This window comes from Dipodomys ordii, unplaced genomic scaffold (assembly GCF_000151885.1).
Source record: "Dipodomys ordii isolate 6190 unplaced genomic scaffold, Dord_2.0 Scaffold38, whole genome shotgun sequence".
In the NCBI taxonomy this organism is placed as follows: domain Eukaryota; kingdom Metazoa; phylum Chordata; class Mammalia; order Rodentia; family Heteromyidae; genus Dipodomys; species Dipodomys ordii.
In genome coordinates, this window is record NW_012267254.1 from 5709329 (window position 1) to 5736769 (window position 27441).

The 27441-nt window shown below is 41.7% G+C and overlaps 1 protein-coding gene across 1 annotated transcript in view; it reads left to right on the forward strand.

The window, feature by feature from the left end:
- Window positions 1–995: 995 nt before the first annotated feature.
- The window catches only part of Aifm1 (apoptosis-inducing factor, mitochondrion-associated, 1), a 38419-nt gene continuing 11973 nt past the window's right edge, over window positions 996–27441 (forward strand). Inside the window, exons 1-9 of the mRNA XM_013018156.1 lie at window positions 996–1239; window positions 8353–8495; window positions 12883–12982; window positions 13913–14034; window positions 14169–14299; window positions 15903–15993; window positions 21861–21945; window positions 22717–22793; window positions 23665–23773. Of these exons, the coding sequence (XP_012873610.1) occupies window positions 1134–1239; window positions 8353–8495; window positions 12883–12982; window positions 13913–14034; window positions 14169–14299; window positions 15903–15993; window positions 21861–21945; window positions 22717–22793; window positions 23665–23773 (964 nt within the window). The 5' untranslated portion in view covers window positions 996–1133. The remainder of the gene's footprint in view (window positions 1240–8352; window positions 8496–12882; window positions 12983–13912; window positions 14035–14168; window positions 14300–15902; window positions 15994–21860; window positions 21946–22716; window positions 22794–23664; window positions 23774–27441) is intronic.

Below are 27441 nucleotides of genomic sequence, written 5' to 3' on the forward strand. Positions count from 1 at the left end.
CAACTTGTGGTTAGTGGTGTGGGGGGAAAACTGGGAGAGTTCGAAGGAAAGAATGCCATACTCATTCCCTGACTTATGTAACGGTAACCCCCATGTGCATCACATTTAGGACAATAAACATAAAAAGAAAAAATATGTAACTCAGAATTTTGAAATGGGTATGTTATACATACAGCAAAATACCTCTTCCACTCTCTCATCATGTAAGTCCTCCCCAACTGTTAAAGTCCTGCTCCGCATTTCTCTTACAGTAAGCCTATGAAGCAATTTTTTTTTTTTTGCCCACAAGCATCCTGTTCACAATAAGCACGGAAGCCATAATAGCATGTCTATCTATGGTACCTGATACAACACCTAGAACATAATCTTACAATATAAAAGCGGTAAGGGGAAAACAGACAGATTGATTACTAGTTCCAGAGAATCGCTGGGTAGAAAACCGTGAAAGACTGAAACACTTTCCGGATCAGAAGTGCCCCGACTCAGACCCAAGCAAAGACTGGAAGTGGATCCTATCAAGAGAATCGGGAAGGCTTGAGCGCCGGTAACTAGTGGCCTAAAGCAGAAAAGCAAAAGTGCAGTGCTGAAGCCAGCATTGTAAGATTCTATCAATTCCCCTCATGACCTAACGGCAACATCAGCTATAGCCGCCGGATTAGTTAATTCCACCAGACCCTCCCTGGACAGCTTCCCAAATCTTGGAGCCCATCACACTGCTACCAACTCGCCGAAACACGCTAAGTCGCCAGAGCCTGAACCGGGGTCTTTGCAAAGCCGGCGGGCAGCTAAGCGCGTGCGCAAAACCTCTCATGGTGCGACCAATCACAATGAAATGCTGATACTGCACCTGCGCACTAGGCCTCCGGTCGCAGTTCCCTTCCCCCGCCCTCCTCCCGTACTCCCCTCGCCTCAGCTATCGGGGACTGGCTTCCAAAGTCCAACGTCCGCTCGCTGCGGGGAGGAGCTTGCGTAGTGTGAGCGTGCAGGGAGGGGGCAACGCGAGCCGGCGCCGGCGCCGGCGCGGACGCGGAGGCGGAGGTGGAGGCGGAGGCGGAGGCGGAGGCGTGCTGTCGGTGTTTGACCATTTGCCGGTGCGTGTGAAGAAAAAGGAGTCTGGAGTCGCAGCTGCCGAAATGTTCCGGTGTGGAGGCCTTGCAGTGGGTGCTTTCAAGCAGAAACTGGTGCCCTCGGTGCGGACGGTGTACGTCCGAAGCCCGAGGTTGAGGAACCGTCTCCCAGGTGACTAATTGACCCTACGCGGGCAACCCCCACCTCAACGGCCGAGGTGGGCCTTGTGCTTTAGGCTTCTCCCGCCTCGCCCCCCCCCCCCGCAACACATATAGCCGCGTGAATTCCAAATTGGCGGGATCCAAACCGCGAGTACGCAAGCAGAGAAATCGGCACAGCCAGGCCGACCTGACCTTCAAGAGATTTGAACCCAGTAGTCTGCTTGAGGCCTTTTTCTGGGAGAGTTTGCTGTTGAGGGATAACAGAACAACTAGTCACTTTATATTGACAATTCTCCACCCCCTGCCACCTCCACCCTCTCCCCTTTAAAGCAGTGAGGTCAACTTTGTTCTTTGCTGATTGTGAGACTTTACAGAGGACATTTAAGCCCTATGCTTAAGTTTCTTCTGTAAATGAGAATACTAACCCGCTCTACTTTCCAATCCCCAGAAGAGATCTATATATTTTAATGTCCAGTGAAACAAATGGTTTGCTGTAACTGAGTAGGTTGTGCACCAGACACCTGGAGGATTGGCTCAGAGTTTATTTAAAACACTTAGTATAATTCCTTAAAAAAAAATATTTTTAGCGCTTCGAAGAAAGACTGCAGAATTCATTGGAGAAAGTTATATCAAACTTTAGAGCTGGAAGGGATTTTGTGGTACAATTCAAACCCATTATTTCATGGGTAATAAATTGAACAGGTGAAATTACTTGCCCAAGGTCACATAATTAATAGGTTAAAGCTCAAGATAATTTACTACTGCCTAGGCCACTAATCCTCTTGCTAGAGTCCCACCATGCTCCCAAAGTTTAACCTCAAAAAGTTATGAATTTAGGTTCCCTTCTTAATAATTAGCCCATTGTACATAAGATATCCATGATTTTATCTGAGCATGAATTGAGCCTGCTTTTGTTTTCAATCTATGCAACTTTCTGGGTATAATCAGGTGCATTTTTAAAATCAGTATTTGAATGATCATCCTAGGATATTTAAAATATCAGGCATTATTCTTGAGGATTTTCTGATATGGAAATACCTTCTTGGTGCTTTAAAAATAAACTGGAAAATATTTCCTTTGGATTGTTAGGGTTTTGCAACTGTATATTTGACAGTTTTTTTTTTCAGTTGCTATGAGTCAGAATGTTTGCTGATAGGTATATTTGAGTTATGTCCTAAGCCTTGTTACTCTTGGAACTTAAAAACCTCTGCTTTAGATAAAAAAGCTCCTCCTCACACCCAAAAAGTCTTTCCATTGGCCTTTAAACTAGTGCTTGCCCTGGAACGTTCTTTGTTTTGCTTTTGTGCTGTTGAATTGTTAACATGATATGTTAATTGCATAGAAATTTACACAAATTCAGATGAAGGTTTTTATTCATACTGGCCCTTACAGTGTTGTATACTTATTTTGCTTAAGACTCATAGCTTTTTCCAGCATTCTGATGGTTAATCAGAAGTTCACACTAATTAAATACGCATTTCAAAGTTAAATTGATGTAGTAGGCATTTGAAGGTGGTTGGCAGTGATAGAACTGCAGAAAAGTACAGAGTCAATTGGGTTTTTTCCATTGCATGGTTTTGTTTGAAGGCAGTCTACTATAGAAAATATTATGACTTCCTGACATACCCATCCATCTCTTTGTACATGCTTATCCATTTTCCTCTTACTATGCACCAGAGTATGGCATCACCTGTCTTTAAAAATGAGTGAGGAGGGCTGGGAAGGTGGCTCAGTGGTAGAGCGCTTGCCTTGCATGCTCGAGGCCCTGGGTTCGATTCCTCAGCACCACATAAGAAAAAAGCCGGAAGTGGCGCTGTGGCTCAAGTGGTAGAGTGCTAGCCTTGAGCTGAAGAGCTGAGGGACAGCGCCCAGGCCCAGAGTTCAGGCCCCACGACTGGACCCCCCCAAAAAAAATAAAATAAAAATGAGTGAGGAGGTCTGGGAATGTGGCTTAGTGGTAGCGTGCTTGCCTAGCATGCATGAAGCCCTTAGTACCACATAAACTGAAAAAGCCAGAAGTGGTGCTGTGGTTCAAGTGGTAGAGTGTTGGCCTGGAGCTCAGAGACAACGTCTAGGCCCTGAGTTCAAGCCTCAGGCCTGGCAAAGGATAGGGTTAGAGTTTCAAAAAGAAATTATTTTATACTCCTTGTAGGAATTAACTCTGTTCTGTGGTTTGATGAGTATTGTTTATCATCTGATTTCTTTTTCACATAGTAACAGCTACCATATGTCTTTGCAGAGGCAGGATTTGTACACCACTTTCCCCTCCTCTGTATCTTCCCCCCAGTTCTTTGCTGGGTTGTCTCAAAGTTTGTTTTCTTGTCTTCTTTTTATTTTTCTCCTCAGGTTAGTCAGCTTTTAGCCTGTCTTGAAATTATCTCATTCACATCTATCACAATGGTTAGGTTCATTTCCACTATATGTTTTTATTTGCCTTAAAACCATATAACACTAATATTAATTCTACTTTATTCATATGAATGCTGTGTCTCCTTCAAGAAATGATAAAAGATAACTGAGTCAAAACTCTGTGTGCATTCAACACTGAGGAGGAGATGGATTTATAATAGAAGTCTTCTCTTCTGGAATTTATTTGTTCACCAAACATGTTACCATGTGATGAACTGATCACTGACTCCCTAACTTGAGCGACAAATGTTTGAATATTTTTCTTTTCTTTTTTTTTGGGGGGGTCCAGTTGTGGGGCCTGAACTCTGGGCCTGGGCGCTGTCCCTCAGCTCTTCAGCTCAAGGCTAGTGCTCTACCACTTGAGCCACAGTGCCACTTCTGGCTTTTTTTCTTCTTTTTGCTTATGTGGTGCTGAGGAATCCAACCCAGGGCCTCATGCATGCAAGACAAGTGCTCTACCACTGAGCCACCTTCCCAGCTCCTGTTTGAATATTTTTCTATTTGGAATCCTTACCTCTTTTTTTAGGGGTGGGGTGGGGTGAGGGGAGGGCATTTGGGGCTTGAACTAAGAGCCTGGGTGCTGTCCCTGAGCTTTTGTGCTCAAGGCTAGCACTCTACCAGTTGAGCCACAGCTCCATTTCTGGCTTTTCTTAGGAGGTAAGAGTCTCATGGACATTTCCTGCCCAGGCTGGCTTTGAACCACGATCCTCAGATCATAGCCTCCTGAGTAGCTAGGGTAACAGACGTAAGACAACAGTGCCTGGTGAAAGCCGGTACATCTTTAAAGAGAAAACCCTTTGTACAAGGCCTGAGATCCTAGCTTTGTGAACACTGCCAAATGAGGTGTTTTTTTTTGTTGTTGTTTTTTCGTTTTTGTTTTTGTTGGTCATGGGGCCTGAATTCTAGGTCTGGGCGTTGTCCCTCAGCTCTTCAGCTCAAGGCTAGCACTCTACCACTTGAGCCATAGCTCCATTTCCGGCTTTTTCTGCTTATGTGGTGCTGAGGAATTGAATCCAGGGCCTCATGCTTGCAAGGCAAGCGCTCTACCACTGAGTCACCTTCCCAGCCCCCTTTTTTTGAATTCTTAAAGATAAGCCTTCCCATACTCTTTCTACTTAGACAAGGATTTCCAAAAGAAAATCTTTGGCAAGTCAATATTTTCTGTAACCAGGTAATTAGTTTGATTTTGTAACATTAACTTTGATAACCAGTTAACAGTTCAGTTTTCAACTTTTTTGAGGGAGTTACTATATACATTAACATTCTATATCATGTTACCAAAAGTTGCCTGATCATCTGAAATGCATGGAGAACAGAAACCAGATGAGACAGGATAGACTCCTAGGATAAGAATGAGAAGGAGTAAAATTCTTCAGGATAGTGTACTAGGTAGGCATCTGTATTTTTTATGACAGGCCTGGGGCTTGAACTCAGGACCTGGGCACTGACCCAGAGTTTTTGTGCTCAAGATGAGCTCTACCACTTGAGCTACTATCTAAGATTCTCATGGATTTTTCTGCCTGGGTGGGCTTTGAACCATGATTCTCAGATCTTAGCCTCCTGAGTAGCTAGGATTACAGGTGTGAGCCACCAGCATCTGACTAAGAACAAACTCTTCTGAGTTCTTTTTTTTTTGGGGGGGTCCGGTTGTGGGGCCTGAACTCTGGGCCTGGGCACTGTCCTTCAGCTCTTCAGCTCAAGGCTAGCACTCTACCACTTGAGCCACAGCGCTACTTCCGGCTTTTTTCTTTTTGCTTATGTGGTGCTGAGGAATCCAACCCAGGGCCTCATGCATGCAAGGCAAGCGCTCTACCACTGAGCCACCTTCCCAGCCCTCTTCTGAGTTCTGAAATACATATGATCTCAGATTTTAGGTAGAAGACTACCTATATCAGGCTTTCCTTTATAACTACTTTGTGCTCTGACTGGAAAGCAAAAGGAAAAACAAACCCTGTATTTCATCCACTACTAAACCCCATTCTGTCTTTTTGTGTATGTGTACTGGTCCTAGGGCTTGAACTCAATGCCTGGACATTGATTGACCCTAGCTTTTTTGCTCATGGCTAGCACTCTACTGCTTGAGCCACAGCTCCACTTTTGGCTTTTTTTGGTGATTAATTGGAGAGAAGATTGCCATAGACATTTCTGCCCTGGCTGTCTTTGAATCATGATCTTCAGATCTTAGCTTTCTGAGTAGCCTGGGTTACAGGTGTGAGCCACTGGCATCCTGCCTGTGATACCTCTTAAAATAAAATGCAGCCAGGCACCATTGTCTCATACCTATAATCTTAGCTACTTATGAGGCTTGGATCTGAGGATCATGGTTCAAAGCCAACCCAGGCAAGAAAGTCCATGAGACTCTCTGATCTCCAATTATCAAAAAAGCCAAAAGTGGCTAAAACAGTAGAGTGCTAGCCTTGAGAAAAAAAGCTCAGGGAGAGTTCCCAAGCTCTGAGTTTAAGCCCCAGGAATGGTACAAAAAAGAGAAAGAAAGTGCAGATTATGGAGGCTCTTCCTAGACCTACCAAATCAGAAATCCTGGGGTTACTGCTTATCTAGATACATTTTAACAAACCCTCCTAGGAATTCTGACATGCTTCCAACTTGGAAAAACACTGCTCTAGGTCAGAGTCTGGAAACTACGGCTATAGGCCAAGCCCCATCAGTCATTTCCTGCTCTCATGGACTCCACAAGCTGAATGTTTTAAATGGCTAATAAGCCTTAAAAACAGGCTATTTCATGACATAAAAATTACTATAAAATTCAGATGTTACTGTCCATAAATAAAATTGCATTGGAACACTGCCATGTCCACTCATTTGTGTGTTGCCAGTTGCTACTTTTATAACATCAGCACAATTCAGTGGTGGCAGCAACAGACAGAACAGCAAGTTCCACATTTCCCTCTGCCCATGTGTCACTACATAGCTCTATGTAGTTACCATCAAAATTACCTCTCGTTATTTTGGATGAGAATGAGTTATGTTATTGGCATTTAAAATTTTATCATTCTGGCTGGTCACCGGTGGCTCACACCTATAATCCTAGCTACTCAGGAGGCTGAGAGCTGAGGATCACAGTTCAAAGCCAGCCTCAGCAGGAAAGTCCATGAGACTCTTATCTCTAGTTAACTACCAGAAACTGGAAGTGGCACTGTGTTACAAGTGGTAGAGCCTCACCTTGAGCCTCAGGACAACACCCAGGCCCATAGTTTAAGCCCCACAACCAACAGAAAAAAATGTCATTCTGGAACATATGTTATAGTATTACATTTGTCAGTTCCTTGGTGTGATAAATTCATTTAGAAAAAAAAATTTCCCTCTGTGCTCATTTAATGAGAAATAAAAGTAATTTATGAATGGAAAAAAAAAGAAAAAAATTTCCAATTTTCTTCTGAGAGTTATCATCATCATTTATTTTTTTCTAAAACATACTGCCTTTCCCACAAGACTGATCAGTGTCCTCATTAAATTATGTTTCAGGGTTTTAGTTAAGCAAAGTTTTAGTCATTTAGATTACTCCTGAGATGGTTGCCCTATCCTAGGTACACTGTGGTCAACTTTGGGTACAGTTAGTCCTCTGTATCCGTGCACTCACACAACCACAGATAAAATGTAAATTTTTACAATTGTATCTCTACTGAACATGCATCTTGTTATTTTCCCTAAAACTATATAGGCATAATAAGTGATCTAAAAATATTTTAAATATATGGGAGGAATGTATACAGATTATATGCAAATACCACAGCGTTTTCTATAAATGGATTTCATGAGTGGATTTTGGTATATTCTGGGAATCCTGAACTGATTCTGTGTAGATACCAAGGAGAGAACCTTGAGTCTGGCGCCTTAGACCACTCGGCCATCCTGACACCCATCTGTGTAGATACCAAGGGACAACTGTATCTGCCTAATCATTCATCCTCTTTGTTTAATTCAATTATGGTGCATATGTCAAGGGAAAGGTATTTGATGAATTTACTGTGTTTTTCATGAACTTTTTTGGAAGCTTTACATTTCCTCAGTAGGCAGTATTAAATTGTATTCTTAAAACTTTCTTTTTTGTCGGTTGTGGGGCTTGAACTCAGGGCCTGGACACTGTCTTTGAGCTTTTGTGCTTAAAGCTAATGCTACACCACTTTGAGTCACAGTGCCACTTCCAATTTTCTGGTGGTTAATTGCAAATAGGAATCTCACAGACTTTTCTGCCTGGGCTACCTTTGAACTGTGATCCTCAGATCTCAGCCTCCTTAGTAACTAGAGTTGTTATAGGCATGAGTAACTGGTGCCGGCTCTCTTAAAACTCTTAACCACAGAACTGGAGGATGTGGCTTCTGCTACTTACTAGAATACCTGCCTTCCAAGTGGGAGGCCCTGAATTCAAACCCCCTTACTGACAAGACCAAAGAAAACCTCCTAACTAAAACTAGCATGGTAGTAGCACAAATATACTATCCTTGAACTCAGAAGGCTCAGAGCCACATAGTGAGAAAGGAGGAAAAAAGAACAAAAGAACTACAACAACTGAAGAATATGCTCTCAAATGTGTGTAAGATTTGTTTGTACAGATTTGATTATATATTTCTTGGTCATTATGCAGCCCAATACACAGTAAGTCTACTTTTTCAGTGTACTGACATTTAATCATAAACATGTATTAACTATTTTTTGTATATGTGTGTGTGTGTCTTAATAAATTGTGTTTCTTTAGGCAACTTGTTCCAGCAATGGCGTTTTCCACTAGAACTCCAGATGACAAGAGAAATGGCTAGCTCTGGTCCATCAGGGAGAAAAATGGATAATTCTATGTTAGTCCTTATTGTGGGCTTATCAGCAATAGGAGCAGGTGCATATGTAAGTAGAAAAGCAGTTTGTATAGAGAGGTTGCCAAACAGCTCCCATTGATAAACTCAGTACTGCTCTCTGTACTTTTGCAAGTAATTCCCCCACCTTTTTTTTTTTGCCAGGCCTGGGGCTTGAATTCAGGGCCTGGGCACTGTCCTTGAGCTTCTTTTGCTCAAGGCTAGCACTTTACCACTTGAGCCACAGCTCCATATCCGGCTTTTTCTGTGTATGTGGTATTGAGGAATCAAACGCAGGGCTTCATGCATGCTAGGCAAGCACTCTACCACTAAGCCACCTTCCTAGCCCCCCAGTAATTCCCCTTTCACATTTCCAGAAAGTCTTTTTTTTAACATGCATGCTGTTTAATGTTCTATGGGAGATAATTGAGGAATAACTAATAGTTAATATCTTATTGATTGATCTCCACTCTTTTCATTATTTACTTTTAACTTGGAAGCCACTCTGTTTCTTTGCTTAGACTAATCCACAAAAATTCATTTGTTCTCTTACTAAACTGTAATAACTAAGGCCAAATTTCACTGCAGCTCCTTAGCACAATATTTGATTTTGACCCATTAGTCAAGGATTTTATTAGTTTTCCTCAGCTTGAGATTGACATTTTAAAAAAGCATCAGCTTTAAATAAAAAAATATTAAGCATTCCTAAAAGAAACAGTATCCCTGAGTCTCACCCAAAAACTAAATTATAGAAGCAAGTCTAGTATTTCCAGTTTTAGAAAGGAGTTTATGTGAGGTGAGAAATCTAGTGTTTAATTGTTCCACAGTAGTATTAGCACATTTATATCTCCTTAAATGAACTCTGATCAACCCTAGTAGGTCATAGAGGAATTACTCTGTGGGTGTTTTTTTTTTTTTTAACTTGGCAGGGTTTACTGTGACTAAGCAGATCAGTCTAAACTGGGATTCTGTAAGATTGAGTGAACCAACTTAGATAATACCTACTAACAGCCTTAAATAAAGAAAAGTGTTTATTTGATTGGAAGCCATGACAATGTTAGTTTGTACTCTATTAGGAAAAGAGCTGATGTTTGTTCCCTGTCACTAGATTAAGAGAGGGGACATGAAAATTATTTGAAGTAACATATCCTCATCCCCTGACCTGACTCCCAGATGCACAAAAAGAATAGTCAGCTCTTGCTATGTGAGAGTCAAATCAGAGTAAGAAATGGGTGAGAGCTGCCTGATAACATACTCTGGTAAAAGGTATGTTCTCCTGAAGCAGCCTTTTTTTCTTCTTCTTTTTTTAAGCACAAGAGTAACCAGAGGAAGTGGCATTGTGGCTCAAGTGGTAGAGGGTTCGCCTTGAGCTGAAGAGCGCAGGGGCAGCACCCAAGCTCAGAGTTCAAGCCCCACCACCGACCAAACAAAAAATTGTTTAAAAAAAAAAGAGTAACCAGAAACACTTCCCTGCTTTTGTACTGAATGTTTCTTCATTAATAGTGCTTTTTTTTCTATTTCCTTTTATTTCTGTCCTGGCCTTATCTTTACATGCAGTCCCCTAGGATCCCCTTCTAGATCACTAGTGTCTGTAGGTGATTCTGGGAAAGATGGCAGTAGCCTAGTATACTTCTTAATTGTAGGAGCAACAGTTACTAGAGCAGAAATTTATTATGTAAGATGTTTACACTAAAATACATTTTGAGGTAAGGTGGATGAGGCCATGCCACTAATGAAAACTTGATCCATTAGAATATAGTAAAATATCCAACAGCATGTATTTCTCTAGGCATTTATTAATAGAACATTGTCAATCATTAGAGTCCCCAAATCTCATTCTTCAAATTATTGAAATCTTATCAGATCATTCTAAATTTTAGAACCAAATTCTCATTGCCAGCCTTTTCTCTTTGAAACTTTTGTGAATTTCATATTTTTATGATGCTAAATTATATTGTGCTTTAGTGCTGCATATCTTAAGAAAGTCTGAGTAAATGTTGAATAAGCAACTAAAGTTAACTTGAGCGTGATCGGTTTTGGATCATTTCAGGTAAAATGCAATTTTTGTGTTTTCTAGGAAACAGTCAACTAGACTTTTACCGTGAAAAGGGCATTTTATTGAATGCTTCAGAGGAGGTCCAAAAGGCCATAGAAATTGTAGTATTGTTCTAATCTTCCCAGAGCTCTACTTCAAACTAAATTCATTTGGCCGTGTCCCTTTTCTGATCTCCAATTTGGCCAAAGTAGTGGCTGAAATGGTATAAGCTAACACATTCATGTAGATTGCTTTCTTAAATAACATTCATGATTAAGACACTACTCTCCAAGCATTAACTTTTCCATTTCATATTTCTATTTTTGCCATAATTCATTCAAAAATAGATTCAAAGAGTACACTAAATATGTAGTCATTTAAATATATTAAACCTCTGGTTTGTTTTGCTATACCAGTGTTGGATGGCCTCCACAGAGTTGACAATGCAAATTCTTTTGATGCCAAGCCACAAGACAGAGCCAGCCACGTTGCTTTATCCTGTCTTGGAAATATCTAAGCACAAGTTCCTCTCAAGTCATTGAGTTAAATGTCTGATTGCACTCTGTGTTTATCCAACACTGGTGGTAATAAATCTGTTATTTTAGTATCTCTAGGTTAAATGATAAGCTTTTGTCTACCTATAGCTGCTAGCAAACTACCTTGTACACTTTTATTTCAGGTTTTAAATTATTGAAAACATGATATGAGGTAGCCTTTTTTCTGAAATTGGTATTAGTCTCAAGAGAAACATTAACTTAAAATCTGTCTAGATGTTGTGAGTTGACTGCAATTATTTAGTGTTCCATAACAAAAATACCACAAACCACATAGCTTAAACACTAGTATATTTTCTCATGGTTCTGAAGGGTAGAAAGTCCAGGATCAAGATCGGACTGGACAGGGCTCAGATTCTTGTAAAGGCTCTTGTCATGGCTTGTAGACTCACATTGGGGTGAGGGGTTATTGGGAGAGAGCTTGGGTTACAATTACATGGGCAAGGTAATGAGTACATTTTCTTATCAAGCATTGTTGCCTCCTCCTTTGTTTCCCTTTCCCATCCCTTCCCATCTCCCACCCACCCCACCCCACCCCAACAGGATTCTTTTGTGACTTTTTTTCTCTCATTTGAGGAATGTTCCTTTTGCCAGGTGCTGGTGGCTCTTGCCTATAATCCTAGCTACTCAGGAGGCTGATATCTGAGGGTTGTGATTTGAAGCCAGCCCTGGCAGGAAATTCCATGAGACTCTTACCTACAGTTAATCACCAAAAAGCAGGAAGTGGAGGCCTGGCTCAAGTGGTAGAGTGCTAGTCTTGAGCAGAAAAGCTCAGGGATAGCGCCCAGGATGATAGCATATGTGAGTTGTATGAGACAGGTTTCATTGTACCATTTCCACACACAAATATATAAAATATTCTGATCAGACTCACCCCCTTCTCTTACTCTCCTTGATCCTACTCCCCGTAAAATTAGCTTTCACAGGTTTCAGTGTTTTATTTTCATATATGCATATAAACTATCATATTCATCCTCATTCTCCTTTGTTCACTCAACCCCCAACTCCTGCTATAATCATTGACATTTAAAATTTTTTACATGATCCACATTTTATCTTGCAACCTATTATACTCACAAACACATAAAACTGAAACAAAACTACTTAATGTTTTAAAACTCTTAATTCCTCTCTTCCCCTTAGTTTTTCCCCCCTAAGGCTGATTATAATGTAGAAATGTATTTTCACAGTCATTTCACAAGTCAGTTCAGTTTACCTTTTCCAGCATTATTACTATAGTTTTTTTCTTTACCTATTTAAGTGGAATTAAATATGATGAAAGATCTTTACAGAAATCTTCAGGGTGTCTGGAACTGGTATATTATTATCTGTTTTCAAATATTCTTCCCACACAGAGTATGTATGCCCAGTTTTTTTTATTTCTTAGGGAAAAACTTTGGGGTTGGGATATTGCTCAGTGGTATGACACTTTCCTAGCATGTATTGAGTCCCAGGATTCAACCCCCAGTACTAAGAGAATTTAACTTACTGACTTACAAGAACTAACCTCAAGCCAGGTGCCAGTGGCTCATGCTTGTAGCTACTCATAAGGCTGAGATCTGAGGATCATGGTTCAAAGCAAGACAGGGCACAAAAGTCCCTGAGACTCTTATCTCCAATAAACCACTAGAAAACCGGAAGTGGCACTGTGGCTCAAGTGGTAGAGCACCAGCCTTGAGCTGAAGAGCGCAGGGACAGCGCCCAAGCCCAGAGTTCAGGCCCCAGGACGAAAACAAAACAAGAACTAACCTCTTAGTAGACAAAAGCTTCTCATTTAATTGAAAGATAATATACTTATGGTATGCATTAAATGTATAATGAAATAAAATTCTCTGTGTTTAAATTTACAGGCCTACAAGACTATAAAAGATGACCAAAAAAGATACAATGAAAGAATATCAGGGTTGGGGCTGACACCAGAAGAAAAACAAAGAAGAGCCAAATCATCTAGTGAGTGTTGCCTGAAATCTTGTGATGTGTTTTGTTCCCCTTTTTAGGTCTTTGGAGTTTTGAGTTGTGGAAGATATATTTGTTTTCCTGAGGCTATATATGGTCTAGCCATCACTTCCATCCCACAGAATTTGCTTGGTTTTTCAGAGAGGAATGTTTTAATCCTTTAACAAGCTCCACAACTCTGGGTGGGTAGTTTGTGGCTTTTTGGGTGTCCTTTCATTGCTAACAAAAGGTGAAACTGAGCTTGCAATTTTCCTGGTGGTCAATGACAAATTAATGGAAAGGGCAGAGGCCTTCTAATACATACTTTCTAATATGTTTTAGAAGCTAGGTGCTAGTTCTAGTAAGACCTAATGAATGATATAGCCAAATCATTCCTCCTTTTCTGGGGGAAAATTTTCACTTGTAAAGTAAAAGGAGTGCTTGCTTTTCCTCTTCCATCAGGATTCTGTCAGTCAAAGTTTTATTTTTTTTTTTGCCAGTCCTGGGGCTTGAACTCAGGGCCTGGGCTCTGTCCCTGAGCCTCTGTGCTCAAGGCTAGTGCTATACCACTTGAGCCACAGCACCACTTCCAGCTTTTTCTGTTTATGTGATACTGAAGAATCGAACCCAGAGCTTCATGCATGCTAGGCAGGCATTCTACCACCGAGCCACATTCCCAGCCCCCAAATTTTATTTCTTTGTTGGAATTTCCCTGGGTTTTTATTTGGGTTTGTTTGTTACAGTGCTAAAAATGAAACCCAGAGCCTCATACATGCTAGACAAACCCTGTAGCACTGTTATACTCTCAGCCCTGTTAAGTGTTAAGATTACTGGAAGTACTATGCTAGCTTTATATAAGTGTTGAGAGTGCATGGTAATTTTTTAATAGTGGAAGGAATGATCACATCTTTCAGGAAGATTCATCTATCTGATCTGTTCTTACAGCTGAAGGAGAACCAGTTTCTCAAGTAAGGCCACCAAGTCATGTTCCTTTCTTGATAATTGGTGGAGGCACTGCTGCTTTTGCTGCAGCCAGATCCATCCGGGCTCGGGATCCTGGAGCCAGGGTAAGATGCATGTTATTTTACTTGGCACATGGGATATAACATGCAAGCACTCAGTCAATGTTGAACATTTTGACCTTTGCCATGTGTTCTTAAATGACTTAACTCTGTTAAGTATCATTATTTTGTTTCTAAAGGTATTAATTGTATCTGAAGATCCTGAATTGCCATACATGCGACCTCCTCTTTCAAAAGAGCTGTGGTTTTCAGATGATCCAAATGTCACAAAAACACTGCGATTCAGACAATGGAATGGAAAAGAAAGAAGGTTTGTTTGTTTATGTTAAAATAGGCCTGGCCAACCAAAGAAAAAAAAATAGGCCTGACCAGCTGCTTGAATTGAGCACAGGGAATAGACGAGGATGTTGTGGCTATACATGGGAATCCACTTGGTGTGGCCTCATTAGATGCAATTGGCTACAAAGGATATTCCAGATTCTGTTCCCAGATCTGCCAAGCAATTGATGGTATAAAAAAGTTGGCCTCTAAAATTCTACTGCTCTTACATCCAAAACCTTTAGGTTAGACTTCTCTGGTGATGATCAGTTTGGCCTGGCTTATCACTTTTTATACTAGCCTGAAATTTCTCATAAAAGCAAACAGTGGCTCATGCCTGTAATCCTAGCTGCTCAGGAGACTGAGATTTGAGGATCACAATTTGAAGCAGGTGTAGGCAGGAAAGTCTGTGAGATTCTTATCTCCAAGTAAGCACCAAAAAGCTAGAAGTAGAGCTGTGGTTCAAGTGGTAGAACACTAGCTTTGAGCACAAAAGCTCAGGGACACTACCTAGGTCCTGAGTTCAAGCCCCAGGTCCATCACAAAAAGAAAAAAGAAATACCCAGTGGTATTTTCATTTAGATTGTGAGAGTGGAGTGTGAAGACTAAAGAAGAGTCTTTATCAGAATGTTTTCACATGAGACTTGGAGCTACAGGCCCAGAAGCCCTTTCCTTCTAAAGCACTCCTTACATTTTTTATTTCAGTATCATTTTGTGTTCCAGATTTTTTCTCATTAGTTATCCCTTTAATGCTGAACTTCCGTGCTCACCTCTCTCACTCCATTATCATGTTCTATGGGACATGCATAAGGATGTATACTTGCAGTTAGGTTAGCCATCCTTAATTAATATGTGATAATTAATTAGATGGGATTTTTGTGTGTGTATACTGATCCTAGGCTTAATCTCAGAGCCTGGGCACTGTTCCTGAGCTTTTTTGCTCAAGGTTAGTGCTCTACTACTTCAGCTGTAGCTCCACTTCTGGCTTTTTTGGTAGTGAAATGGAGATATGAGTCTCACAGAATTTCCTGCCATGGCTGGTCTCAGCCTCCTTCAGTAGCTAGGATTACAGTCGTGAGCCACTGATGCTAGGTGGGTTTTTCTTTTTTTTTTTTTTTTGAGATGGTGTCTTGTCTAGGTTGGCTTTTTTTCTCTTGGACTAAGCAATCTTTGTGCCTCAGCTACCTGTGTACCTAGGATTACAGACACATGCCACTACTAGGGAAGCCCCTGCACTACTGATTAACATTTTAGGCAAGATAATTCTCTGTTTGGGGTGGGGTGTCCTATGTACCATAGTATTAATATTAAGTAGCATCCATAGCTAATAGTCACTCAATACCAGTAATATCCCTTTTCAAGTTGTTAACAACCAAAAATGTGTCTAGATATTGCCAGATGTCCTCTGAGGCAAATGTATATGTAGTTAAGAAGCACTGATTTCAAATATCTGTATTTAAGCAAGTTACCACCATGATTTAGTGGCCAGAGACTTACTCTAGGAGATGATCCTAAATTTTTTCATGATGGCTCTAATTTTACTAAAGATTTGAGGAGAAAGATGCTTATAACAGTTTTCACTCTTCCCCATACAGCATATATTTCCAGCCACCTTCTTTCTATGTCTCTGCTCAGGACCTGCCTCACGTTGAGAATGGTGGTGTGGCTGTCCTCACTGGGAAAAAGGTGAGCCTTTTTTGTCACATTCTATATAGGTACCAACCAGAAGTAAAGTGGCATGTATGTATTTCCACTGCCATTCATGTCTGCCTGCTGCTACAGTTTATCAGAGAAAAACCAAGTCATGTTAGTGAATCTTAGTGTGTCTGCTTGGCAGAAGCACTAGTATAAAACATAGGTTGTTAGGTTGACTAAACCCCCAGGGAAACTGGATTCTGAAGACCATAAAATTTAAAAGCTTTTCTTGCTCCTAAGCACTCTCTGATGTTCTTCCTCCTTCATGTTTCTCCATGCTAACTTTTCTCTGAGAGGACTGACGCCAAGAGATTGACTGTTCAGGGTAGCAAAACCTTCAAGCATAGCTCAGCATGGAGAATATTACTGACCTATACCAAGATGAGTAATGAGAGAAGTTATTGGAAGGCCTTTGTGGGGTCCAGGAGAGTTTTGTTATGATGTTAATGGAAGTAATAGAATGTTTTATATGAATGGCAATGTTCTGATAGAAGGAATTATCTGAAGCAGCAAAGCCTAAAGTAGATCTTAGGTACAGGTAAAGGGATTAACCTTTGATAGTACAGGCCCATTTCTCCCGTAACGAGGGGGGGGGGCATTGAGGAGTGGAATGAAGCAAGTTTGCTGATACATTGGTAATAGGACATTATGAATTATGCTCCCTGTGTGTAAATAACACACAGGCCCTGCCTTTTAGAACATAACAGTAACAGGGGCTGGGAAGGTGGCTCAGTGGTAGAGTGCTTGCCTTGCATGCGTGAGGCCCTGGGTTCGATTCCTCAGCACCACATAAGCAAAGAGAAAAAAGCTGGAAGTGGCGCTGTGGCTAAGTGGTAGAGCGCTAGCCTTGAGCTGAAGAGCTGAGGGATAGTTCCCAGGCCCAGAGTTCAGGCCCCATGACCGGACCCCCCCCCCCAAAAAAAAGAACTTAACAGTAACAGGCAGGAATATGGCTAGATGATAGCACATAGGAGGTACAAGGGAGAGGTCCAATATGGTAAGAATTACTGAGAATAATGCCCAGTACAGGGATGGATACAGGAAAGGCTTTCTGGAGGTGAAGAAGTCTTACAGACTGGAAAGTCTTATGCAATGAAGAGGCATAGACTACAGAAGAGTGAGTATTCATGTTAAGAACATTCAAGTAAAAATGAATGGCATAAACAGCCCAATGGTATGTAAGGCATATCTGGTGCAAGGAAAATAATCCATTAGTTACTAATACAGCAGAGAAAGTTCAAAGTAGAGGGCTGGGGATGTAGAACAAGGGTAGAACACTTGTCTAATTTGGGTGAGGCCCAGGATTGGATCCTCAGCACTTTACCTCCCCAAAAAGATAGACTTGAAAATAGTTATACTTTAAATAAAAGAGAAGTAAGAAAGGGGCTGGGCAGGTGGCTTAGTGGTAGAGTGCATGCCTACCATGCATGAAACCCTGGGTTCAACCCCATAAACAGAAAAGGCTAGAAGTGGCGCTGTGATTCAAGTGGTAGAGCGCTAGCCTTGAGCAAAAGAAGCTCGGGGACAATGCCCAGTCCCTGAGTTCAAGCCCCAGGACTGGCAAAAAAGAGGGAAGCAAGAAACAAAAACTGAGAAGTTATGCAAGGGCTTGTTTATGGAGCTTGGTATTGGAGAGATTTTGTAGTTGTGTAAAAGAGCTCTAGTAGTTTATTTGCTAAGGGGAGCTATTGAGACTTAGGCTGGAATATAAAGTACTTACACTGAATTTTAAATAATTGCTCTTGACGATGACAAAGATGGACTTAGGAGAATACCAGAGACAACACATTTTGCAGATGATTGTAGTAATCTGGATACTAGGATGATGAGAATCTAAATTAGGATAGTAGAAAGGATGATAATAAGGATCATGAAGAAGAAAGGAAGGGCCATAGGTTATATATTACCTATTCTGATTTTTATAAGTATGGTTTTTAAATGCTTTATGTGAATTATCTCCTTTTTTCCGCACAATAATTTTATAAGGTATTATTATAATTGAGGATTTGGGGAGGGGCATAACTGGGGATTAAACTCATTTGAGTGACATTCCCAAGCCCCTTTTGCTCGTTATTTTTTTCAGATTATGTCTCTTTTTGCCCAGGCCAGCTTTAGGCTATGATCCTCTACATCAATGCTTTCTGTGTAGCTGGGATTCTTAGTGTGAACTACCATTACTGGTTTATTGGTTGAGATGGGAAGTCTGACTTTTTCCCTGTGCTGACTTCAAACTGCAATCCTCCGAATTTCTTATTTTCAGAGTAGCTGGGATTACAAGCATGAGCCACCAATCCTAGACTAGATTTTTAGTAATAAAATCTTAAATCTGCCTAACGTCACACAGCTAATAAGTGATATTGACGCAATTTGAACCCAGATCTCTCTGAATACAGAATTAGAACCAAGACATCCTGATTCTAAGGCCCAAGTTCTTAATGATATATCACTTCCTGACTAAAAGCTGATGGTCTTTTTGACACTGGATTTGATTCCCTTGTACTATTGGGGTACAGACTTCATATGCCTAATAGGTGTGGAGGTTAGATGAACTTGAAAGATGAGCAGAGAGCAGAAACAAAGGTGACTGTAATTTCTAACTTGTGTATCGCAGTAGACAGCAGTGGGCTCTCAACTGAGAAAGATATTTCATGAGAAAGAGCTAATTTGAAGAGGAGGATAGAAATCAGTGTTGAGCTGTTAAGTATGAAGTGGATTGTCATTATGATGATACCTTCTGCGTAGTTGTGTATGTGACTGTCACACTCAGGAGGAAACTGGGTGATTTGAAAAACATTCGAGTATGTGCAGGAGTTGAAACCATGAGTGTTAGTGAAACCTCCCAGAGACAATCTTATCTAGGGAGAAGAGGAGTAGGACAAGAATAGTACCCTGGAAACCCCAACTTATGCCTGAGAAGGCAGGCTTAATAAGAAGAATCCACAAAGGATACTAGGAAAAAACTTACAGAGCAGCATAAGAAGAAACTAGGACAGGAGCCAAGGTTGTAGGGACTGGCAGGAAGGAGCACTTGATACACACTGTCACTATGACCAAAGAATCTGGTAAGAAAAACATTGTAAAATATCCCATTCGATTTTGTGGTTCTGATATTTTGGAATTAGCAAAGTAACTCTTTAACACAGTTTAAATGAGAAAAGGGAGGAGCTAGCAATTAGACAGGAACTTGAAGAAGACATAGAATCGGAGGTGGAGTCATCTTGGATAGGACAAGTATGTTAGACTGATGTCAGGAGAGAGAGGTGGGAGTAGTGAATGGACAATTGATAGGAGATGGTGCTGAGAAACAAAGGACAGGATGAGAGTTAAACACAGAAGCAGAACAAAAAGGAAGTGATAACACAAGTAAGGGTTTTTCTGTCAGTTGTGGGGCCTGAACTCTGGGCCTGGGCGCTGTCCCTCAGCTCTTCAGCTCAAGGTTAGCACTCTACCACTTGAGCAACAGTGCTACTTCTGGCTTTTTCTGTTTATGTGGTGCTGAGGAATCAAACCCAGGGCCTCATGCATGCAAGGCAAGCACTCTACCACTGAGCCACCTTCCCAGCCCAGAAGTAAGGTTTTATTGGCAGGTCGGGGACATGGCAATCCGTATGGGAAGCTGAAGAAGATCACATCTAATGCCGTCACTTATTCTTGTAATAAGATAGTATATAATGTGGCTGAGTGAGCACTGTCAGCATGAGTAGTAGGTTGGATTAAAGAGGGAGTAAACCAAGGATGAATCCAAGAACACTAAAGAAGCTACTGGTTCAGCAGATACCAGTGTCTGGCAGTGCATCTGGAAAGCTTTACCACAACTCAGCCTGACTCAAGTGGTACACATACATAATTCTGGCCTAGTGCTACCTACACCGCCCTAACCACTTGTGTCATGTTTGTCATTCCTTTATTAGTAGCACTTGTCAAATCGTCTTTCTTGGACAAGAAAACTCCGAAGGCAGAGAAGCTGTCTTTCTTGCCATTGTGTCCCTAGCACCTAGCAGTGCACCTAAATATTTCTTGAATGGATGCCTTACAGATTGTAAAGATTGGAGCAGAGGCTAGAAACTAGTCTGACTACATGTCTCAAGTGCTTACTGTAAAGAGTAGGGGCAAGGAGGGCTGGGAAGGTGGCTCCGTGGTAGAGCGCATGCCTTGCATGCATGAGGCCCTGGGTTCAATTCCTCAGCACCACATAAGCAAAAAGAAAAAAGCTGGAAGTGGCGCTGTGGCTCAAGTGGTAGAGCACTAGCCTTGGGCTGAAGAGCTGAGGGACAGCGCCCAGGCCAAGAGTTCAGGCACCAGGACCAGACCCAGAATAAATAAATAAAATAGAATTGCTTCTAAGAGTAGGGGCAAGGATATTATGGATTAGGAGACAAGAGATCAGTTTGGATGATCTATCAATCCACATTAGTTGGGAATGAAACAGCCAGCTAATAAATAGAAAATCACAAGTGAGTATAGAAGGCAGTGGGACTAAGCTGTGGATGTGGCTCAGTGGTGCTTGCCTCACATGTACAAGGCCCTGGGTTCAATCCAAAGCACTGCCAGAAAGAAAAAAAAAGTCAAGAAGGCAGTGAGACTGAGAAAGCTGTAAGAATGAGATATTTGAGGTAGAAAGATTAGTCTAAGAGATAACAAGAACCAGGTTCTGGCTCAGAGGAAAATATGAACCAGGTTCCAAGGTCTGCAGTGGGTAAGAAAGAGTGGCCAGGGATATAAGTTGGTATCTCTCAGAAGAGAAAGAAGGGACAAGAAGCTACAAGCAGCGGCAGCCATCACAAGAAACGCTGAAAATGCCATCACCTCTTCCTGGCTTTGTGACTTGTGGTATGAACTCATAAACATTCTCTCCATGTACACAATAATTGTGGGAGAGCTGAGGTTTAGTAAAGACTAGACGTTAGAGAAAGCATTCTTTCAGGGTATTGTGGATATAAGAAAGTTGTTAAAGAGATAAGGATTCCAAATAGCCAAATGGAAAAGTCTGCCCTGTATTCCTCATTTCCACAAGTCAGGTAGTAATTGTGGAGACCAACTGGCTCTAATGTTGGTTGCTTAGGAACTTATGGCCACTGGAAAATACAAGATACTAGAAGCTATAATTCTAGTGACTACTTAGGAACGGTTTATTTTCCTTTTTTTAACTAGCATACATTAGTTGTACAAGGATGGATTTCTTGCGTTTTTCCACATATACATGCAGTGTACCCTGATCAGACTCACCTTTCCATCTATCTCCCTCAGGTTTCATAATTCTGCTTTCATACATGCATATACAGTACTTTGGCCATTTGCACACTCATTCACTCTCCCCCTGCCCTCCTGCTGCCACTGGTAACCACCTCCCAACATAGCCTGTTTACTTTCCTGTGATTACTTATTTTCATTTTTTAGCATATATTAATCATAAAAGTAGTTTCATCATGGTAACTCACATGTGATATATTAAAAGTTAGTCAGATTAACTTTATCTATTGCTCACTTTCCTTGTTCCCATGTTTCCCTATTGTTCAGTAGCTTTCAGTGAGTTTTTAAAAATGGTTTAATAGGGATTGCTCTATGTCAAACTAATACATTCTCTTTGGCCCAAAGACTTTAATTAGGGAAGGGTGATTTAAATGCTCTGCAATTAGATAATGATTATGGTCACCCAAGATTGTAAATATACTAAAATCTGATCAACTGTACACCTTAAAATGACAAATGTCATATGAATTATATCTCAGTACAAATGTTCTCAAAGCTAATTCATCTCTACACCTCTCTCTCCCTCTCTCCCTCTCTCTCTTTCTCTCTCTCCCTCTCTCCCTCTCCCTCTCCCTCTCCCTCTCCCCCCCTCTCTCTGTGACTACTAGGTAGTACAACTGGATGTGAGAGGCAACATGGTGAAACTTAATGATGGCTGTCAGATAACCTATGAAAAGTGCTTGATTGCAACAGGTGAGTATTTTGTGCCCATTCAGGTTTTAAGAGTCTGTCCTTCTCTATAGAAGGTATTACTTTTTTAACCTTAACTTAGGGCTGGGGTGTTGTTCAAGTGGTAGAGCACCTGCTTGGCAAGAGGGACACCCTGGGTTATAGTCGCCAATACCACAGAAGGAAAGAAAAGGAAGAGGGGGGGAAAGAAAGGAAAGAAAACTGAAACCCAGAGCTTCTGAAGTGGTGTCCTTTTGTAAAACCTATAGACACAGGCCCTTCTGGATCGTCTTTGCTGTTGCTCCTCATAAAGGCACGAAGAATTTGCCCCTTTTTCCCTCCTTCACACCTAATGCTCACTGTGTACTCTGAGAGTAGTATAGCATTGTGATTTCATTGCCAGTCCAAAACTGCAATCATGAGAGGAGATGAGCAGCTAATGTGATTAGGGTAGCATGCGAGCTGGTGAACCTTCATAAGATCCTAGAAGAAGCAATTGAAGCAGCAAGGGAAGCCTTCTGGCACTAGCTAGTGCCCCTAAAAAAAGAGAGAAGCTCAAACCTGCTTTTCAAAGAAAATTGATTTTTTAAAAAGACTGCTGTGAAGTTAGTTGACAGAACACAAAGCCATCCTATCTTTTAGTCATTCTGTGGCACCAGCAGAAAGCACACATCCCCAATACCACAAGCAACAACAGAGTGGCAGTGACAGAGAGTTCCACCTAGGCTGGGAGAGTTGTATGGGCTATCTCTTCCTTGTTGGACTAAAAGGTTTTCCTGTGCCTCTTATTTCCAGGAGGTACTCCAAGAAATCTGTCTGCTATTGATAGGGCTGGAGCAGAGGTGAAAAGCAGAACGACACTTTTCAGAAAGGTAATTGCTTTAGTGTTTTCTTTGTGTTGTTTTGAAGTGGTAATGCAATCTTGTGGCCCCAAGTGCCCACCCAGGAATTGGAAGATCTACGTTCTATTTATGGCTCTTCTCTAGACTTGTTATCTAGCCTCCAGCATGTTACTTCCTTTCTCTACCTCAAATACCTCACTCAAGAGTTTTATGCTCCTATGAGAAAAATGCATTTGGTGTTTTTATTGCGTGCTACAGTTCCTTTCCAACTGCCTTTCCATGCTTTTTTTGTTGGAGGCATTGGTTCACTGGAACTCCTCTTGGCGTTTTTCACTGCAAGTGCTGTGTGGAGACTTTCAGGGGAAGGTCAAGAGCAGTCAAGTAAAAAGGAAAGGAAGTAGTTTTCTTCTTAACACCATGCTTTGCTTAGAAAAAATGCTCTCATTTTCCAGCCACTCTTAGGTAGGTATTTGATAATGTTTGTACTACTGTACTTTAAGGTCTTGATAGGACAAGATTTTTTAGCCTTCACAATATTGCCATGTTGGGCTGGAGAAGTGTTTATGTGGGAGACTTTCCTGTGCTTTGTAAGATATTGACAATATCCCTGCAGCTACTTACTAGATGGTAGGAGCACCTCCCTGCCCTGACAACCACAACTATCTCCAGACTCTGCCACATGTCCCTATGGGGACAAAAGTGCCATTAGTTAACAACCACTGTTACCAGAAAGAATGTTACAATGGAGAAGGAAATTCTAATATAGAGGCTATATTAAGCCACTTTAATATAAGATTTTCAGTGCAAAGTACGTTGTGAATGATTAAGAGAAAATAGTTCCTAGGATTATTATCCTATCCCTTTGAAGAAATCAGTGCTCTAAAATCATATGTTCCTGCAGGTTGGAGACTTTAGAACCTTGGAGAAGATCTCCCGAGAAGTCAAGTCGATTACAGTTATTGGTGGGGGCTTCCTTGGAAGTGAACTGGCCTGTGCTCTTGGCAGAAAGGGTATTAAGGAGTAACCTCGATTTTCTTTCTCTAATTTTTCATCACATGTGTCTTGAAGGGCTGTCACAAATTCCAGAGGTGTATTTGCCAGGGGATGTAGAAAGTGAAGCCAGGCACTGGTAGCTCATAGCTATAATCTTAGCTACTAAGGAGGCTGAGATCTGAGGATTGTAGTTCAAAGCCAGCCTGGGAAGGAAAGTTGTATCGCTAATGAACCACCAAAAAGCCAGAGGTGGAGGTTTGGCACAGGTGGTAGAGAGCTAACCTTGAACAACAACAACAACAACAAAAAAGCTCAAGGACAGTGCACAGGTCCTGAGTTCAAGCTCTAGGATCAGAAGAAAAAAGATTTACAGAGTGTGAAACTAAGGGCTGATGATGTTAGTCACAATGAGGATCCCTCAGTGACTGAAAAGCTGTCATCTGAGAAAATTAACAGCAGTGCATTCTTTCTTTTCCTCTATCTTCTATGCCAGGACTCTTTAGAAATAGAATATTAGAGGTTAGGCATTTTGGCATATCCATATAATCCTACCTACTTGGGGAGCAGAGATAGAAAAGATTATGGTTTGAGGCTAACCTGGGGGAAAATGGTAGTGAGACACTCATCTCAACAAATAATCAAAGTATAGTGGTTCATGTCTTCAAAAGTAGAATAATCGAGGTCTGAAGGCAGTCCCAGCAAAAAAACATGAGACTCTCTCTGAAAAAAACAACAAAAAAGGCTTAAGGGCATGATTCCAGCAGTAGAGTGCCTACCTCGCAATATGAGGCTCTAGGTTCAAACCTCCATACTGCCATAAAGAAAAAATATTTAGAAAAGTGCTTATTAAGATAATAACGATAAGCTGGTGCCAGTGGCTCACACCTTTCATTCTAGCTAACTCAGGAGGCTGAGATCTCAGGATTGAGACTCTTATCTCCAATAAACTACTCAGAAAAAGCCAGAAGTGGCATTGTGGCTCAAGTGATAGAGCATTAGCCTTGAGCACAACAAGGCTCAAGGACAGTGCTCAGGCCAAGTTCAGACCCCAAGGCTGGCAAAAAAAAAAAGTTATAAAACTAGCCCCTCAGGAAACTGAGAAATGTGAGGATTTCAGTTCAAACCCAGCCTGGGCAGGAAAATCCATGAGACTCTTTATCTCCAGTTAATCACCAGAAAAATGGAGCAGTGGCTCAAGTGTTAGAGTACTAGATTTGACAACAAAAGCTCAAGGACAATGCCCAAGTTCAAGACACAAGATCAACCCCCCAGAAAAATATAATAGTGACAGTACAGACAACAGAACTGTGTATATCTTTGAACTGTTGGCTCAGTGAAAAGCCAAACACTGATGGTGCCAGTGGCTCATGTCCATAATCCAAGCTACTCAGGAGGCTGATACCTGGGGATTACAGTTTTGTTTTTTTTTGTTTTGGGGTTTTTTATATCACAATTTGGGGGGTTTTATGTTTTGTTTTGGGGTTTTGTCAGTTGTGGGGCTTGAACTCTGGGCCTGGGTGCTGTTCTTGAGCTCTTCAGCCTAAGGCAAGTACTCTACCACTTGAGCCACAGTGCCACTTCCAGTTTTCTGGTGCTTATTGGAGATAAGAGTCTCACGGGGACTGGGAAGATGGCTCAGTGGTAGAGTGCTTGCCTTATATGCACGAGGTCCTGGGTTCGATTCCTCAGTGCCACATAAGCAGAAAAATCTGGAAGTGGCACTGAGGGTCAAGTGGTAGAGCGCTAGCCTTGAGCTGCATTGCTGAGGGACAGTGCCCAGGCCCAGAGTTCTGGCCCCATGACCTATAAAAAAAAAAGTCTCACGGACATTCCTGCTTGGGCTGGCTTTGAACCTGGATCATCAGATCAGATCTCAGACTCCTGAGTAGCTATGATTACAGGAGTGAGCCACCAGTGCCTGACTTGGGGATCACAGTTTAAAACCAGCCCAAGCTGCTCATGAGACTCTTACCTCCAATTAACCACCAAAAAAGCTGGAAGGGGAGGTATGGCTCAAGTGATAGCATACTAACCTGGAGCAAAAAAGCTCAGGGACACTGACAGGCCCTGAATTCAAGCCCCAGAAATGGTACCCCCCCAAAAAAAAGCCAATTGCTTTATTCAGGCCAGTGATGGATCCCACTATAATTTTTAGTTCACGGTAAATATGATTTCTAGTGTTATAGTATGTGTGCATGTATGTACATGTGCATTTGTGCATGCCAGTACTAGGGCTTGATCTCAGGGTCTCTCACAGGGCTTTTTCTCTCATGGCTGGCACTCTACCACTTAAGCCACAGCTCCACTTCTGGCCTTTTTGCTGCTAAGTTGGAAAGAAGAATCTTATGGAATTTTCTGCCCCAGCTGGCTTCAAACCTCCTCAGATTTCACCCTCCTGAGTAGGTAGGATAATAAGCATGAACCAGTGGCACCAATATGGTTCTTTTTTTAAAAAATGTATTGCTATTATAAAGGTGATGTATAGAAGGGTTACATTTACATAAGTCAGGTAAACAATACATTTCTTTTTTTTTTTTTTTTTTTATCATCTTTCTTTCTTTTTTTTTTTGGTCAGTCGTGGGGCTTGAACTCTGGGCTTAGGCGCTGTCCCTGCACGCTTCAGCAAAAGGCAAGCACTCTACCACTTGAGCCACAGCACCACTTCCAGTTTTCTAGTGGTTTATTGGAGATAAGAGTCTCACGGGCTTTCCTCCCCAGGCTGGCTTTAAACTGTGATCCTCAGATCGCAGCCTCCTGAGTAGCTAGGAGTACAGCCGTGAGCCACCCACACCTTTTCTTTTCTTTTCTTTTTTTGGGTCCAGTCGTGGGGCCTGAACTCTGGGCCTGGGCGCTGTCCCTCAGCTCTTCAGCCCAAAGCTAGCGCTCTACCACTTGAGGCACAGCGCCACTTCCGGCTGTTTTCTTTTTGCTCATGTGGTACTGAGGAATCGAACCCAGGGCCTCATGCATGCAAGGCAATCGCTCTACCACTGAGTCACCTTCCCAGCCCCAAGAATAAGTTTGTTTTTGGACAATGTCACCCTTTCCCTGGCTCTCTCCTATCCCCACCCACAAGTTGTATAGTTCATTTTCAACAGTATCTAGTGAGTACCACTGCTGTATTTGTTTACCTTTTTTTGTCCCTCTATTTTCTGTGTCAATATGGTCCTTTTTTAAAAACTGGTCATAGGGGTTGAACTCAGGGCATGGGTACTATCCCTGAACCACTTTTTGCTCAAGGCTAGTGCTCTACTTGAGCTACAGCACCACTTCTGGCTTTTTGTGAGTAGTTTATTGGAGATAAGAGTCTCAGGGACTTTCCTGCCTGGGCTAGCTTTGAACTGCAATCCTCACATCTCAGCCTCCTGAGTAGCTAGGATTATAGGCATGAGCCGCTGGTGCTCAGCTATCCAATATGGTTCATACTGTGATTTTTGAGCCATGTAAATGCATCTTCTCAAGAGGGTGTTTTCCTATTCAGAGGTTGCAAAGCCCTTATGCAAGCCTCTGTTGATAGCATGGGTGAAATTACACTGAAGTAACAGTTGGTAGCTTAATCTATGGACAGCAGTTCTGATACCTGTCTCTTTGCCTTATGAATGAACTTGAGAACCAGGGCCCTTGTGTCCCATTGCCCCAGAAGCAGGAGCTGTGGCCTAGTGGTAGCTCTGCCCTGTGTCTAGAA